The sequence below is a fragment of the Trifolium pratense genome, linkage group LG2 (genome assembly GCF_020283565.1).
Source record: "Trifolium pratense cultivar HEN17-A07 linkage group LG2, ARS_RC_1.1, whole genome shotgun sequence".
In the NCBI taxonomy this organism is placed as follows: Eukaryota; Viridiplantae; Streptophyta; class Magnoliopsida; order Fabales; family Fabaceae; genus Trifolium; species Trifolium pratense.
Genome location: NC_060060.1, coordinates 41,897,122 through 41,911,755, shown reverse-complemented (window position 1 = coordinate 41,911,755; position 14,634 = coordinate 41,897,122). Strand labels below are relative to the sequence as shown.

The 14,634-nt window shown below is 32.2% G+C and overlaps 4 protein-coding genes across 6 annotated transcripts; all 4 read left to right on the top strand.

The window, feature by feature from the left end:
- The first annotated feature begins 754 nt into the window (after positions 1-754).
- Positions 755-2,097, top strand: LOC123904717. The gene is made up of 3 exons (XM_045954345.1): positions 755-1,323; positions 1,454-1,633; positions 1,780-2,097. Exons 1-3 carry the CDS (start codon positions 874-876, stop codon positions 2,095-2,097), a joined length of 948 nt encoding a protein of 315 aa, XP_045810301.1. The 5' UTR covers positions 755-873.
- LOC123905130 lies at positions 1,822-3,439 on the top strand. The gene is made up of 5 exons (XM_045954767.1): positions 1,822-2,047; positions 2,143-2,239; positions 2,451-2,535; positions 2,621-2,765; positions 2,876-3,439. The coding sequence occupies exons 2-5, from the start codon at positions 2,173-2,175 to the stop codon at positions 3,182-3,184; spliced, it is 606 nt and encodes a 201-aa protein (XP_045810723.1). The 5' UTR covers positions 1,822-2,047; positions 2,143-2,172; the 3' UTR covers positions 3,185-3,439.
- A 1,566-nt stretch (positions 3,440-5,005) lies between these two features.
- LOC123908580 lies at positions 5,006-6,834 on the top strand. The gene is made up of 3 exons (XM_045959256.1): positions 5,006-5,161; positions 6,044-6,195; positions 6,540-6,834. Exons 1-3 carry the CDS (start codon positions 5,086-5,088, stop codon positions 6,555-6,557), a joined length of 246 nt encoding a protein of 81 aa, XP_045815212.1. The 5' UTR covers positions 5,006-5,085; the 3' UTR covers positions 6,558-6,834.
- A 1,186-nt stretch (positions 6,835-8,020) lies between these two features.
- Positions 8,021-10,583, top strand: LOC123910063. Of its 3 annotated transcripts, none has more exons than XM_045961094.1 (7): positions 8,021-8,174; positions 8,900-9,228; positions 9,317-9,399; positions 9,679-9,742; positions 9,842-9,959; positions 10,083-10,237; positions 10,343-10,583. In XM_045961094.1, the coding sequence occupies exons 2-7, from the start codon at positions 9,166-9,168 to the stop codon at positions 10,418-10,420; spliced, it is 561 nt and encodes a 186-aa protein (XP_045817050.1). In that variant the 5' UTR covers positions 8,021-8,174; positions 8,900-9,165; the 3' UTR covers positions 10,421-10,583. The 3 variants fall into 3 exon arrangements, with proteins under 3 accessions (XP_045817050.1, XP_045817049.1, XP_045817051.1); XM_045961093.1 differs by having other exon boundaries at positions 8,027-8,174; positions 8,897-9,228; XM_045961095.1 differs by lacking the exon at positions 8,900-9,228 and having other exon boundaries at positions 8,034-8,174.
- Positions 10,584-14,634: the final 4,051 nt, after the last annotated feature.

Below are 14,634 nucleotides of genomic sequence, written 5' to 3'. Positions count from 1 at the left end.
AAATAGATATAAATTGAGTTTGAGATAATAATATTCATTTTTAGTCATGAGACAAATATATATATATATAGTACATGATAATTTTGAATATAAATACCCTTGGAAGAGTGACACTAATTAATCGTTTTCAGAATTTCAAATAAATAATTTATATATCATATGAGACAAGTAAAAAAATTATGATACAGTCCTACAAATTCTAGTTCAACCGATAGAAATGTTGAACATAGTAAATCAAACGTAATGACTAGAGTTTGAACATTGGCTCCTTACTTTGTGTGTCAGTGTGTGTGAGTTTTCAATGACGTGTTATTTCGTCAACATGAGTTGACTTAGTAATAAAAATTTGAGACTTTAGAATCTGCTTATTTCAAGGTCTCAGAAGTTCGAAGATCTCAAATTCTATTGTATTGTCACGTTATGTTTTAGTTGATACATATATCATGTTAATAATGGACAATGAAATAAATAAGCATCTTTCAAATTAGTCCATCCTTAAATCGGATTAATAATCTTCAAAATTAAGATAAGTTTGAGACCTAAATTAAAATGTTGGAAGCTTAAGATGGCTGCCCACTTGCAGGCTCGCAGCCCCGGGCCCTGATATACAAGTCCTCCCCTACAAGTCTATGACTCTTCATCTCATTTAATTTATGGGGATGGGATGTGAGAATATTATACTAGTAGACAACTTGACACGTGAGATAAATGGCACTAAATCCTATATATTAACAATGCAAACCCATTCGTCGAGAACTATTTCAGCCAAAAATCATCCAGTTTTCAAAATACTGAACTCTCCTTGATTGGGCCACTGTTTGTTTAGAAAAAATAGGGTTTTTACTATTAGATTGTACCTCAAAATTCTCATCAATGGATACATCTCTCTCTTTCTCTAGACTCCTCTCTTCTTCCACCACCACATCACTCTTATCTCCCAAAACCAAAACCCTCTCTTCCAATTTTACCCTCCCCCTCAAACTCAACCGTTTCAACCCAAAACCTCTCCGATTTTCCACTTCATCCAAAATCTCCGCCACCATCTCCGTCGGTGACAAACTTCCCGAATCCACCTTCTCATACCTCGACCCCGCCGGCGAAGTCCAAACCATAACAGTTTCCGACCTAACAAAAGGCAAAAAAGTCGTTCTCTTCGCCGTTCCAGGAGCTTTCACACCAACATGCTCACAGAAACACTGCCAGCTTATCATGTGCGATTGTTCCAGCTTAATAGGGTGTTTTAGATTCGTTTTTCAAAAGCTTTGCGCGCGTAAATTGATTCTGATTATGGGAATACTATGCGGCTTTGTTTCTAGCAATTGGGTAAGAATATATTCTGATTCTTCTTTTCTCTATAATCATTTGAATAAGACTATTCTCAACAGTGTGTTATTGTTTGTGATTCTCACTTATAAATATCCATAATTTCTTTTCTTCTTCCATTGCATTTGAGGCTGAATCAGTCATCCAATTCGATTTCGAAATGGCAACCCAATTTGACATGTTGTGCGATGTTCTTCCTGGGCATAATTCATGGAAGTTCAAAGTTCGTGTCCTCCGTATGTGGGCAATTTCTTCTTTTATGAAGCCTAATGAGTTGAACTCTATGGAAATGGTGCTGATAGATGAGAAGGTTTGTTCGTAATATTTGGTTTGTTTGCTAATTCATAGAATTGATTATTGTGTATGATTTTTTTTTTTTTGGTTTTGTTTTGATATGTTTCTCGTGTTCTTGGTGATGGTTGATCTATAAATAACGAAACTTTGAATAATACACAGGGAGGTAAGATTCATGCCTTGATAAGGAAAGAATTTGTTTACCTATTCCAGAATAAATTAAAGGAAGGGGAAGTTTATAAGCTATCAAACTTTGATGTTGTTCCAGTCGTTGGATTTTATCGTACAACTCTGCATCCTTACAAATTGATTTTTCGATCGAATACCAAAGTTCAGAATTTTGCGAGTTCTGATATTCCTATTTTGGGATTTTCTTTCACCGATCTTGCTGAAGTGGCTAGCTACTCTGTTAACTATGATTACCTAATAGGTAATTTTGATTTGAAGAACCTTACAAATTTTGTAATTTTCATCGATTAATGGTCATTGTGTATCAAGTTATTTGTTTCTTATGTCATTGTGTAGATGTCATTGGTTTAATCTCTGGTATATCAAATGAGAGGGAGTATATTCGTGCTGGCAAAGTCATCAAGATGGTTGTGCTTGAACTTACAGACAATAGGTAATACCAAGTTTAAGTCGGTTAATATTGGTTTTTGCCTAAATTTATTTGCACACTAAATTTTCAATCGGATCAGTGGTAAATGTGAATGCGCGTTGTTTGGTGATCATGTTGATGAGTTGCAAAGATTAATTGGTAATTGTCCTTCCGGTCTCCACGTTGTTTGGTGTAATAATATCCCTTTTTTTTTTCCAATCTTTTCCAATCATAGGGAAAGTTTCCATTCAAGATGTTATGAATACCACAAGGATTTTTCTTGACCCTGAGATTAAAGAGACATCCGAGTTAAGAAAGGGGTATGCTATTGTTGTCTTGCCAATCTTAATGTATGCACTGGATTTTTCTCATTGCTATCTTATATGTTTTATTTTTATTATATAGGTTAGCCATTGCTGGTATGTCAAACTCCGAAAAAAGTATTGAGCAAATTAATGCTATGAATGAGGTTGGAGTGTTTGATGTCTGCAAAGAGAATCCAATTGTTGAACTTTTTGAGTTAGAAGACGTTGGTCAATCAGCCAATAAAGTATGAAATTTTATATTTAGTTTCATTTATTTTGTTCGGATGTTCATCTTTGTAAAATTTTATGGTTGGTTTGTTTTTAAATGGTATGAATCTCATTGTGTTTGCTTTAGGTCAATGCCATATTTGGTACTTCTTCCCCTGATGTTGCTGCTAAAGAAGTGGGAGATTTAGAAAGTTATGAAGCTCTGAATTTTGCAGAAGACACATTGGTGACTCCCCAATGTGAGGTCATTGATCACACTATTGTTGATTGCTCGTCCGTTTTCAATGTTGACGATGACACTGACGATGACATCCATGTTGGAATGTCGGCTTCTAAGCGATATCGCAGGTCTTTCATGAGTAACACAGATGATGGTTTTGTTGAAGAAATTTCTGGTGAAATTGATGGAACAACAATTTGGAGAGAAAGAATTTAAGATTGTTTTTTATATTGAGGTCGTTGAAATAGATCTGGCAGATTGTGAAGATTGCGATGATTATCGTAGACGCGGTATCGTTTGATTGATATTAATGATTAATTGTTGATGGTTTTCTAGGTCTTGGTATTTTTCTTTAATATATGGTATGTAATTTTATTAAGTCGTGGAATGCCCTTATTCCTGATGATGAATATTAATTGGTTTGTAATTTACTTATAGTTAGAATTGAAATTTATCTATTTGGGTTGGTCTGTGCAGATAATAATTGTATCATTACTTTGTGATCAAATATTCAAATGTGCTAAAGTGATTCAAAAAGAAGCTAAAGGATTAAGAATATATTGGTCATCATATCTACGATCATGTGCAAGACCTCCATTCAAGATAAATATATATTATGAAATACTTTGTTTGTGATAAATCTCATGTCTCTGATGTGTTTTATCGACAAAGTTATTGAACCTGATTTATTGTCATTATGTTTGATAACTTATCATTAGCTTCAATGATTTGAAAGTTTATTTATTTATGCTCATGCAACATGTGTCTGTAGTACGGACTTTGAATATAAATATCAATTAGTTTTAATAATCTGGTCTTACCTTTGGGAAATTTTATTTTTAATTTATTTATAAAAAATTTATCCTTTATAATTTTTACTATTTATGGTTGAAAATAATTGTTAGATTATGTATTAATTAAATATTTTAATTAAACTCGTGCATCCGCACGGGTCTTACACTAGTATACCCACATTTGAATTTGAAAGGGTCAATATATAGTGATATAGTACTACAATGAATGCCTTAGATAAAGGGTTGATGAAGGCTTTATTGTTCAAGTTAAAGGGTGAATTCAATTAACACTTTCACTATCCATCTCACTCACTCATCTGTTGTCGGGTTGAAAGGGTCAATGTACTTCATCTCATATGCTCTATTAAGTGGCGTGGTGGAACAGTAATTGGCTTTATTGTTCTTCTTCGGTTTGGCCACTAATTAAAAAGATTGAATTGACATATAGTTGAATCACTAATTAATTTCTTCTATTATTAATATATTTACTACTAGTTATCGTAAAAGACCCGTTCAACTTAATTCATTAACCTTACAATTAATTTAGTCTAGTGTGATGGCATAGGCTTGTTGTGGCTAGCTCACAATACCGTACCCAGTAATTAAACCATACTATAAACTAGCTCCCAAATATTTTAAATCCGCAGAAAATTTACCTGGAGATTTTCCTTCGAATTTTAGTTTTAAGGACTAAAACCAAAAAAATTTAATATACAAGGATGAATTACTAAAAAAAAATACATGAACGAAAAATAAAAATACGCCAGGAACCAAAAGACCATTTAAGCCAAAATTAAACTCAGGTTCTCCAATAAATTTATCAACAAAAATTAATACTATTAAATGTTGGAAAAATTATTTGAAAGCAAATTTTATTAGGCCAAATTTCCTTGTCCACATTAACCAAATTATCGGACTCAAGTAGGTAACCGATTTGATGATTTCTCTTCCGACTCCTGTGATTCTTTTTTACTCGCTGAAATTTCAATTTTTCTCTTGCAGAAAACTTTGGTTCGCAGAAACCAAATTTTTTCTTAGTACAAATTCAAGAAAAATTCGGTTAATAAAAACCGAATTATTTATACAAGAGCAAAAAGGAAATCCAAGTTGCATCTATTACAAAAAAAAATCCTTTTCCATATAGGCTGCTACTTTAATGGGCCGTAGATGTAATAATATGACAAGGCCCAAAGGGCCCTTTCTTTTCTTCTTTTTGTAGACAAAACAAAGGGCCCTTTGTATATCGTCTCGTTTTTGGACAATACAGAGTTGTAATAGAACTCGCCACACAAGACCCTTCCGTTTCGTTCCGCAGACTCAGTCATGGGTGGAGCAGGAGCTCAAGCTCTCAAAAGAATCCCTCGCATCAAATTCCCCAACAGACGTTCCAATTCCTCTGGTATTCATTCCTCCTCTTTTTTATTCATGCATTATTCTTTCTTTAATTTTATCGTTTCTATGCAAATTTATCTGCCTAAACATTAAATTGATTACCCTAGGTATTTGTGCTGATTTCATTTGGAAATCATATAAACTCTGGCTTTGTTCCACTATATTCTTTCTTCTAATTTTGAGGTGTTCAAATTTCTTGAAAATTTTGGTTAATGATGTTCAAAGTCGTGGTTAAATGTGGTTGGTACATACCTTGTTATGTTTGGAATATAACTTCATTTATGTAAAATATGTATACTTTTAAAATTTGTATTAACATATCTAGGTTGTATTTGTAACCAAAAAAAATCTAGGTTGTATTTAGGGTTGGGAATAAGCTAGGTCGAGCTCGGCTTTGCGAGGCCTAAACCTGGCCTGTCTAAAAATTGAAGGCCCGAGGTTTATTTTTAGGCACTAGCCTGGCCTTTTGAAAGCCTGCTTTAGATTTAGATTTTAAGGATTTCCATATTCTTCTATCCACACATCATACTGGTGTCGTATCATGTATCTAGGTTTCATAGATCATTCCTGCATATTGATATACGAGGTGTTCTCTTACTTCTCTATACATGAGCAATACTGAAGCATCGTAATACCCTTGAAGGACACTCTTGCTCAAACTAGCAATCCCAAAATATAAAACTATGAGGCAGAATACCCTATAGACTAGATACATCAGTTTTTCAATGAACCTAAAAATTAGTTTTTTTTTTTTGCTTATAATAGTGACCGGAGGGAGTACGTTTTATGTATTTCCGTTCCATCAAAAATTTCATTTTGATTATCTTTTGTTTATAATAGTTTGATCTTGAAGAGTGATATCCAATTTGTTTTGAAAAATCCGTTGCAGGTTCTGCGTCTCAGACTCAATCTTTGTCTTCAGCCACTGAGATCAATCTTCCTTTCTTTTCAAGTTCAAATACTTCAACATCATTGGGAGGGAAGGCCTCTCTTCAACCCAAAAGAACTCCTGTGACCGATGAAGAGATTGAGGCAGTTTTGGTATGTGGAATCTCTTTGCTCATTCATATCTGTTGTCTTAAGGATTTTGTCCTATTTGGTCTGCCGCATACATGATCTGCTATTGAAGTTTTACTTGCTACTAGTTAGGCTTCTATGCCTCTGGTTTCTTGTTTCTTTTCTCTTATTTATTTCAATTTTTTCCTTTCCATTTTATGATATTGATCCAGCACTCTGCTCTGCCTCGACATTTGCTTATTTTGATATTTTTGCTTTTCGTGATTGCTTGCGAATCAATCAATTCATATTGCATACAAAAATGTTTTACTTGCCTTTTATTTGCATCTATTACTAAAGCAAACTTTCTTTCCTTTTGATTTTGGCAGTTGGGTGGCTGCTTCTAAATTCTAACTGGGAGTTCAAGGGCAGACTATATTTTGTTCATCTTTGTGTGGTTCCTATTCATCAAATTTCCACAGTTGATGGTTCTTTAGTTGGTGTCAACCTTTTGGCAATGGCATAGACCAATATACTATAGTGATTTTACTTGTCAATAAAGGAAAATATGCACTGGATTTTGATATTTTAAACTGTGATAATTAGTTATATATTTTAGTGTTTTACATTGATGGAATTCAAATATTGATTATTGATAAAAGAAGTTGAAAGGTTTGTTTGTCAGTTGTTTTTTTTCTACCATACAGTGTTCAATAGAGTTGGTGCAGAGACAGACATCAAAACCATGTTCACTTGTCTATTTTATGAAAGAGTTTTCACATTAATTTTACTAATAAATATGTTAAATTATTTAGTAACTCTAATATACTATTTTCATTTCTAAATGACTGTTTTAGAAACAAATAAAAATTCAATTAACTAATTATTTATTGCTTTTCTTGAAATAGAGGGAGTATGCTTTGCTCTATCACTAAAAAATTGGTTGAAATAAAATAACAATACTAGTAAAACATGAGTGGCTAAAACTATAATGGGACCATATGTGACTGAGTGGCAAGTGCAATAACTTCTAACGGGGTTTAGATAAGATGATGGGTGGTGAGTGGGAGAGGGAGCATTTCTATTCCGATTCTCTCCCTGAATATGAGAGTCTAAGTTTACCATCCATTGAAAAATAATAGAGGGATCTTTTTTTTTTTTTTTTTTTTATGTAGTGTAGAATCGGAAAAAATAGTCGGTATAATAGTGTTAAGTGTATGCTTAGATGAGCAACAAGTTCAACAAAATCTTTTTGTTGAAGATTTAAAGTATAGTTTTGTCAAAATTATGAGGTTCACTGTAATTTTATGTATTCCACCATCGATCAAAACATGCACTAAATATTAATCTTTCAAAAATCAAATAGAGCCGAATGAAATGTTCAAATAATCATATCACAAAAATTAAAAGTGATCACAAACACAAAATTAATTTTAACATGTTAGTTTAAAATGATTTTGCATTTTATTTTTTTTCATCAAATAGTCCCGTGACTAGAATTTCCTCAATAAGTGGAGAATTCAGAGTTTGAACTTCAACAAATAAATATATAATATTCTCCTACCAATTGAACATGACTTTCATATTACTTTATTCGATCTTTAATATAAGAGAAAAATTCATTTTTAAATACATTGAGTAACTAATGTATCTGACATCAAGTTGGATATATTAGTCAAATACATTAGTTAATCGATATATGGTTATTAGGTAAATTTATCCAATCATAAACCAACCATTTTAACATTTACAGTATTTAACTTTTAACTAAAATCAATTTTATAAAAAAATTAACTTACTGTATTTATTTAATATAAAAAGTTATTTATTCAAAATAATTTTTTACTATAAGTTAAGATTGGATAAACATAAAGAAAGAAGGGTTAGCAAAGATATTAATTAAAGCTAAACATAAGATTAGAGGCGTGTCGTATAATACGTATAAGCTTGATCCCTTCCGATGAAAGAAATCCATGAGTACCTACCTTCGTTCTCTCTTCCTCCTACACCAACCACTGGTACAGGTAACTACCACAACCACCTTAAACTCTCTCTTTTTAGTTTTCTGTTCTTAAATTATAGTACTTATTACTTATTTGCTTTCAATAATTATTGGTTCCTATATAAATGATTGATTCACACCATATGAGTTTATCTAATGATCCTTAATTAATGTTGGAGAATTTAGGTTAAATCGCAAACATAGCTTAATCCACTTACATCCTTGTTGTGTTCATTAGTTGTTTTTGCTTTCTACGTTGGTCGTAGTTTTCAATTCATTGCTTGCTTTTTAATTATTAATTTATATAGTCTTGGATTGTTTATTTAAACTGAATTTTTAGGTTGGGGTATGAAGCACGGGCACTCCTTAAATTAGGTGTCCGACACCGACACTTATGATTATCCTGAATTATGTCATTTTCTTAATTATTATCGGTGTCGACGTGTCAGTTTCATATCGTGGGGGAAATTGGTATGTTACTACTTCTATGAGAGAAATTAGTATGCACAATATGTGATTTAAGTGGAGTTTAATCTGATCAATTAATCGTTGTTTTACTCTTTCTTGAATGAGGTTATTGTCTTTGTAATTATGCTTTATTTGGGTTTTGTGGAAGAGTTACTTGATGAACAAGTGTAATCCTCAACTCCTGATTGCTGTTAACTTGACGAACAAGAATTATCTTCATTTTATTTTAACAATATATGACTTAGTTAAGGGAAGTGATGCCAAGTTGTTTAACAGCAGGTTTAACAATAAAGGCCATCTATCTGTGATCACTTTCAGTTTCAATAGTCTGGTGTAGAATATCTTGAGAATTGAACGCCTATTACTGAATCTGGAACTAGCAAATCTTTGAGTCATTGTCTTCTTGCGCGAAAGGGAATAGAAATAAACAGTCCGAAAGTCGTCATTAGAGTTTGACTCTACTACTTATAACCAATCACGCAATCTAGCTTAGTTCCGGTCCTGGTGCCTTTTGTGGAGTTTTAAGAACATTAAGGCCTGCTTTCATGATGAAATTGTTTACATTCCGAGGGCTACCATGGAGCCCCAGTAATGGTAGCCGTGAAAAGGTTTGGTTTGAACAGCTTTTGCACTGGGAGCTTTTTGTCATTGATGAAGGTTCTGTTATATCTAACCAAGGTAAATTATATTTTGTAGGTTGAATTAACATCCGCAGAAGTAGAGTCTCTTCGATCAGAACTTGCTGATTTAGAAGAGAAGGAAGCTCAATTAAAAGCTCAGTGAGTGATCCATAACTTTTGAGTTTGACTGTTACAACATTTTCTGTCTTACAATGTAGTACAAGTTATCATCAAATAGCAGTTAATTTTGGGCCGTCTTGTGACAAAGCAAGGAATTCAGATGCTAACCATAGATTTGGAGTCTAGACACACATAATTGTTTCCGCATGATTATTTTGGAGTTGAAATTCAGTGTTTAATCTTTATCCAGCCCTTCCCTCTCTGTAGAATTCTTTTTGTGTTTTCTATACATAACTTTGATCTTTTTATTTGACACAGGTTGGAAAATATTGATGAAATTTTACGATCAGCTCGTCTATCTGGATATTTGTACATCCGAACTGTACTTACTGTCCAAACCTCCATTAGTTTACTTTTTATTCATCTGTTTGTCATTACCTCACAAGCTTAGTACTAATCAGCATTCACTTTTTGTCTACAGAGATGGGCGGCACTTCCGGGAGAAACTCCACCTATTGATGATACCGATGTAGATGATTGGCTTCCTCGCTTCGTTGTTCTTCAGGGTGAATGTCTATTCTTATATTTGTTGTGTACAGGTAATGCTACCGGCTTCTATTTTATATGCAGAACTGTAGTGTTGAGTAGTTCTCATTTTAAGGCCTTTACCAGATGAATCTCTCTTTCTCCTCTTTTTATCAACATTTTTTGGAGGATTGCAGACTTAAGTCCTCAAGACTCGACGCTTCTATCTGACATTATTGAAGTAAACCAATTACCAAGTTTTAAGCGTGAAGATAGTGAGATGAGATACGCCTTTTGTATTTTAACTCGACATGGATTGCGATATGAATGCTCAAGCAGTTCTAAGATACAGGTATGTCTAACTTAAGATTATTTGTTTCTTAGTAGTTAACATTTTATTTGATGATCAACTTCTAACTTCTAATCGCATATTTTGCCTCCGTTATTCCTCGTTCAGGTGGACTCGTGGTTATCGGCTCTACAATCTGACTGCAAACTGGAATCTGATACATCAACTTCCAATGGTTCAATATAGATGATGTAACATGTTTTACTCCTTGCTTGGGGAATTTGGGATGGCATGAAAGATAAACTAAGTGTGTAAATATGAAACTAATGCCTTAACTATTTCTCCTTGTACATACAACAGCATAAGTAACTGAATAGAGACTGATGATTAATTGGTCACTTCTGACTCATTCCAGTACTTGATTTTCCCTTTTTCATTCATGAACCCTAATTTTGCCCCTTTCTTCTTTGTGATTTTCTTCTCTGCCGTTTTCCTTTTCTTGTTACAAGTTCAAACTATATGCCATCAACCAATGAGAACAAACTATATGCAAATTCAAAAATTTATTACAAGTTTTTTGTGGGTACCGATATAAATCCACTCATGTGACTTGTTTTTATTGGTTGATGACGTATACCCTCAATTTATGAAAGGGTGGAGTAGGCCTCACCTTCACCTATCTTTGACATGTTAGCCAAAAATCATCCTCAATTTATGAAAGGGTAGATTAGAAAAAACCTTAAAATATTTTAACACATATTTGATATATCATATTTAAATAATTTTTATTGTTATTATTATTTTATTTTATTTTGTCAGGTAGTCTAATGACTATAAATTTCACATTAAAAGTGAATATGTAGAATGTTTGGGGTATTTGAACCCCGACTCCTACACATATAGTACGATATTCCTACCAACTGAGTTATGTTCACGGAGATTTGTTATTATTATTTTTGTAATACTTATCATTTCAATTTTAAATTTACTATCTATATGAATAATTTTTTGACATTAGAATATAAAATAATGCATAAAATTTGTATATCCGCTTATAAACACTTACTTATTTATAAGATAGTTTTACTTATCCCGGCCATTCGTTGTTTCGTTATGCTTGAGTACGAAACATGTCACCATGTGGAAAATTGTCCAAAAGGTGTGGTGGACAATGAAGCTCCAATATTCTAAAAATGGCAAAATATCATATTCGATACGTACTCGATACCGATATTCGTTCGATATTCTCCGATATACGTATCGGAAAAATATCGGAAATTAATATTATTTTTTTAAAAAAAATAAAACTGATACGTGTCGGATACTTCTCCGATACGCGTATCGAAAAAGTACCGGACAATTAATATTCTTTGATGATGGAAACGTATGAAAGAAGACTGATACAATTTATGTTTTCTCTTAAGTAACAAATGTTAGAGTATGATGTTACCATCTATGTTTTTGGGTATCAAATTGTTAGTATATTATATTGTTATGTTAGTTTTTCTCCTTGTTAGGACTTGAACCCAGGATCTCTAACTCCTTAACTTTTAGCTCAACTAGCTTAACCAGTTAAGTTACACATCTCACTCTCCTTTTTGGGTAGTACTTAACTTAAGATATGTAATTGTTATTTGTTTGCTCAATTTGAGTAATTTGAATATGAATTTTTTATCATTATCGATTTTAGTTATGTTTGTATATTGTGCATTTATGTATATTTAATTTTAAATTTAATTTTTAAATAACGTATCGCGGCCGTATCGTATCAAAAATTTTGAAAATTTTCTCGTATCACCGTATCGGTGTCGTATCGTATCGGTATCGTGTCACGTATCGAGGGTTCATAGGTGGTGGACCATTTCTCGTGCGAGACAAGTACAACCTTTTAATTCTTTATTTTGCATTGGAAATTTGTACTATTTTATAATTTTCGTTTTGTTGACTCAATATTTTATACTAAATAGGTGGTGAAGTATTTTTTAGAATCACCGACATTTGCGTTCCTATAATATTTCTATAATAAATAGATAATTTTATACGTCAAGAAAAAGAAGGAAAAAAAATACAAAATGTCGAAGAGATTATTACAAAGAAACTTTCAAAAATTAAACTATCCAATTTGCCATTAGAAAAACATAGAAAAATATATGGACGCTGTACAAAGGGAGTATTTTTTTTTTTTTTAGCAAATGAGGTGTAGGTCGACCGTAACATCCTAAATACATTTAAAAAAGAATTTAATTTATATGCACCGTCGGTGTAAAGTTATTTTGCACATGCGTCCAATAATAAACCGACACATCATGTATGGTCATTAAAAACACATGATGTGTCACATTCATTAAATGATGTGGCAACACGTCATTGGATGTATGTGTAAAAATAATTTACACCGACGGTGCACAACAATTAAACTCTTTAAAAAAATTAAAGAGAGTACAATATATATGGGGATATAAATCAAATTCAGTTAAATCACATAATTGCCCAAACGAATATATTAAAACAACAAAAGTGGTCAAAACAGAAACAAAGATATACGCAACACTTACATTATTCAGCGAACCTGCATACGGACGCGAAATCAAATAGCAAAAAAATGTGGAGTGTGGGCCTTAACTACTCAAAGAGGTGAATAAACTGATCGCCAGGAACGATTCACATACTAGCATCTCTCTGTACAAACCACAACAAGCATAAGCGGCAATTTCGTGGCAACGGTCCAGGTTAGAGTCTTAGAGATAAGGATAAACGGCGACTGAGGCCACATACCTGAACGGAAGTAGACAAACAGTTAACAAATTAGAAATAACTCCAACCTCCAACGTGAAGGAGGACAACCAGGAATCGAAATATCCAACAGCACCACCAACCACTCGATAAACCTGGATGCACCACATATACCCTTAGCCTATTTTTTTTATAGAGAATTTATTTTACCATATAAAGAATTATCTATTCATCAAAAAGAAATACAAAAAATTATCTATAAAAAATTTATATAATTTTCCTAAATTTTTTTTATAATTAGGACGTTGATGTACCGAATAAAATAACTCCACCAAAAAGAAAAAATCCAAAAATTAGACGTGAGAATTCGGTATTGAATGGGTCCACACTAAAATACATGGCGGGCACAACTTTTATTTATTTATTTATTTCTAATAAGTAGTTTAGTTAGGGATGACAATGGGTAGGGTATGGGTAGGGTACTATAGTACCCATCCCCATACCCGCAGATTGAAAAAATACCCGTACCCATCCCCATACCCGCGTGGGTAACAACTTTTGCCCCCGTCCCCATACTCTATGGGTACCTAGGTACCCATACCCGTGCCCGTTACCCGTATTTTTACTGAAAATAAATTGATCAATTATAAAATATCATATAATTTTAATAGAATTAAAAATATTTCAAAGATTTTAATATTGACTAATAAAAATTATAAACAAAATTATTACTAACCTTATGTTAAAGTTCATATTTATGTTAAATATTCACATTATTTTTATATTATGTTATAAATAAACATTTTTATTAAAAATATGTAATAGTTTAGTAGAGTTGTATTGTTTTAAATTGATTTATATATATTATAATATAATAATATAAATAAAATAAATAAATATATATTATGCGGGTATGGGGCGGGGTGGGTACTAAGGTACCCGTACCCGCACCCATACCCGTTCATTTTTGCGGGTAATTACCCATACCCGTGCCCGTACCCAAAATGCGGGTTTTTACCCTACCCGTTGTGGATAATTTTTGCGGGTACCCTCTGGGTATGGGTCAAATTGCCATCCCTAGTTTAGTTTTTAAAAATTTTATTTTTTGTGAGTTTTCCTCTTCCAACTAATTATTTTTTCATACGCATGTGTTATGAATCGAACTCCTGATTAGGAACCAAAACACTTACCGCTTGAACCAATTTATTGTTGGTCACTTTTATTTATTTATTTTCTTTATTACTTACTTAATATATTATTTTTGTTAAATAGTTTAATGATTAGAATATTATTTTGGACAAAAGATTAGAATTTTATTTTAAAATAAATAAATGAAGTATTTTGAGAATTCTGAATTTTGTATATAAAATGTAATATACTTAAGGTTGTTTGTTAATATATCTCATTTTAGCTTGTTCAAAAAAAAAAATGTAATATACTTAGAGACAGTATAAACCTATTTAATTAATCGACAATAAATTGATTGATAATAATTTGTCTCAAACTATTTAGGTAGAGACGAACTAACTTTTGGGTTGTTCAACAGACACGTATAACTTCTTTTTTTTTTACGATAAATTAGTTCTAATATATTATTTTTGTTAAATAGTTTAATGATTAGAATATTATTTTGGACAAAAGATTAGAATTTTATTTTAAAATAAATAAATGAAGTATTTTGAGAATTCTAAATTTTGTATATAAAATGTAATATATTTAACAGAGCT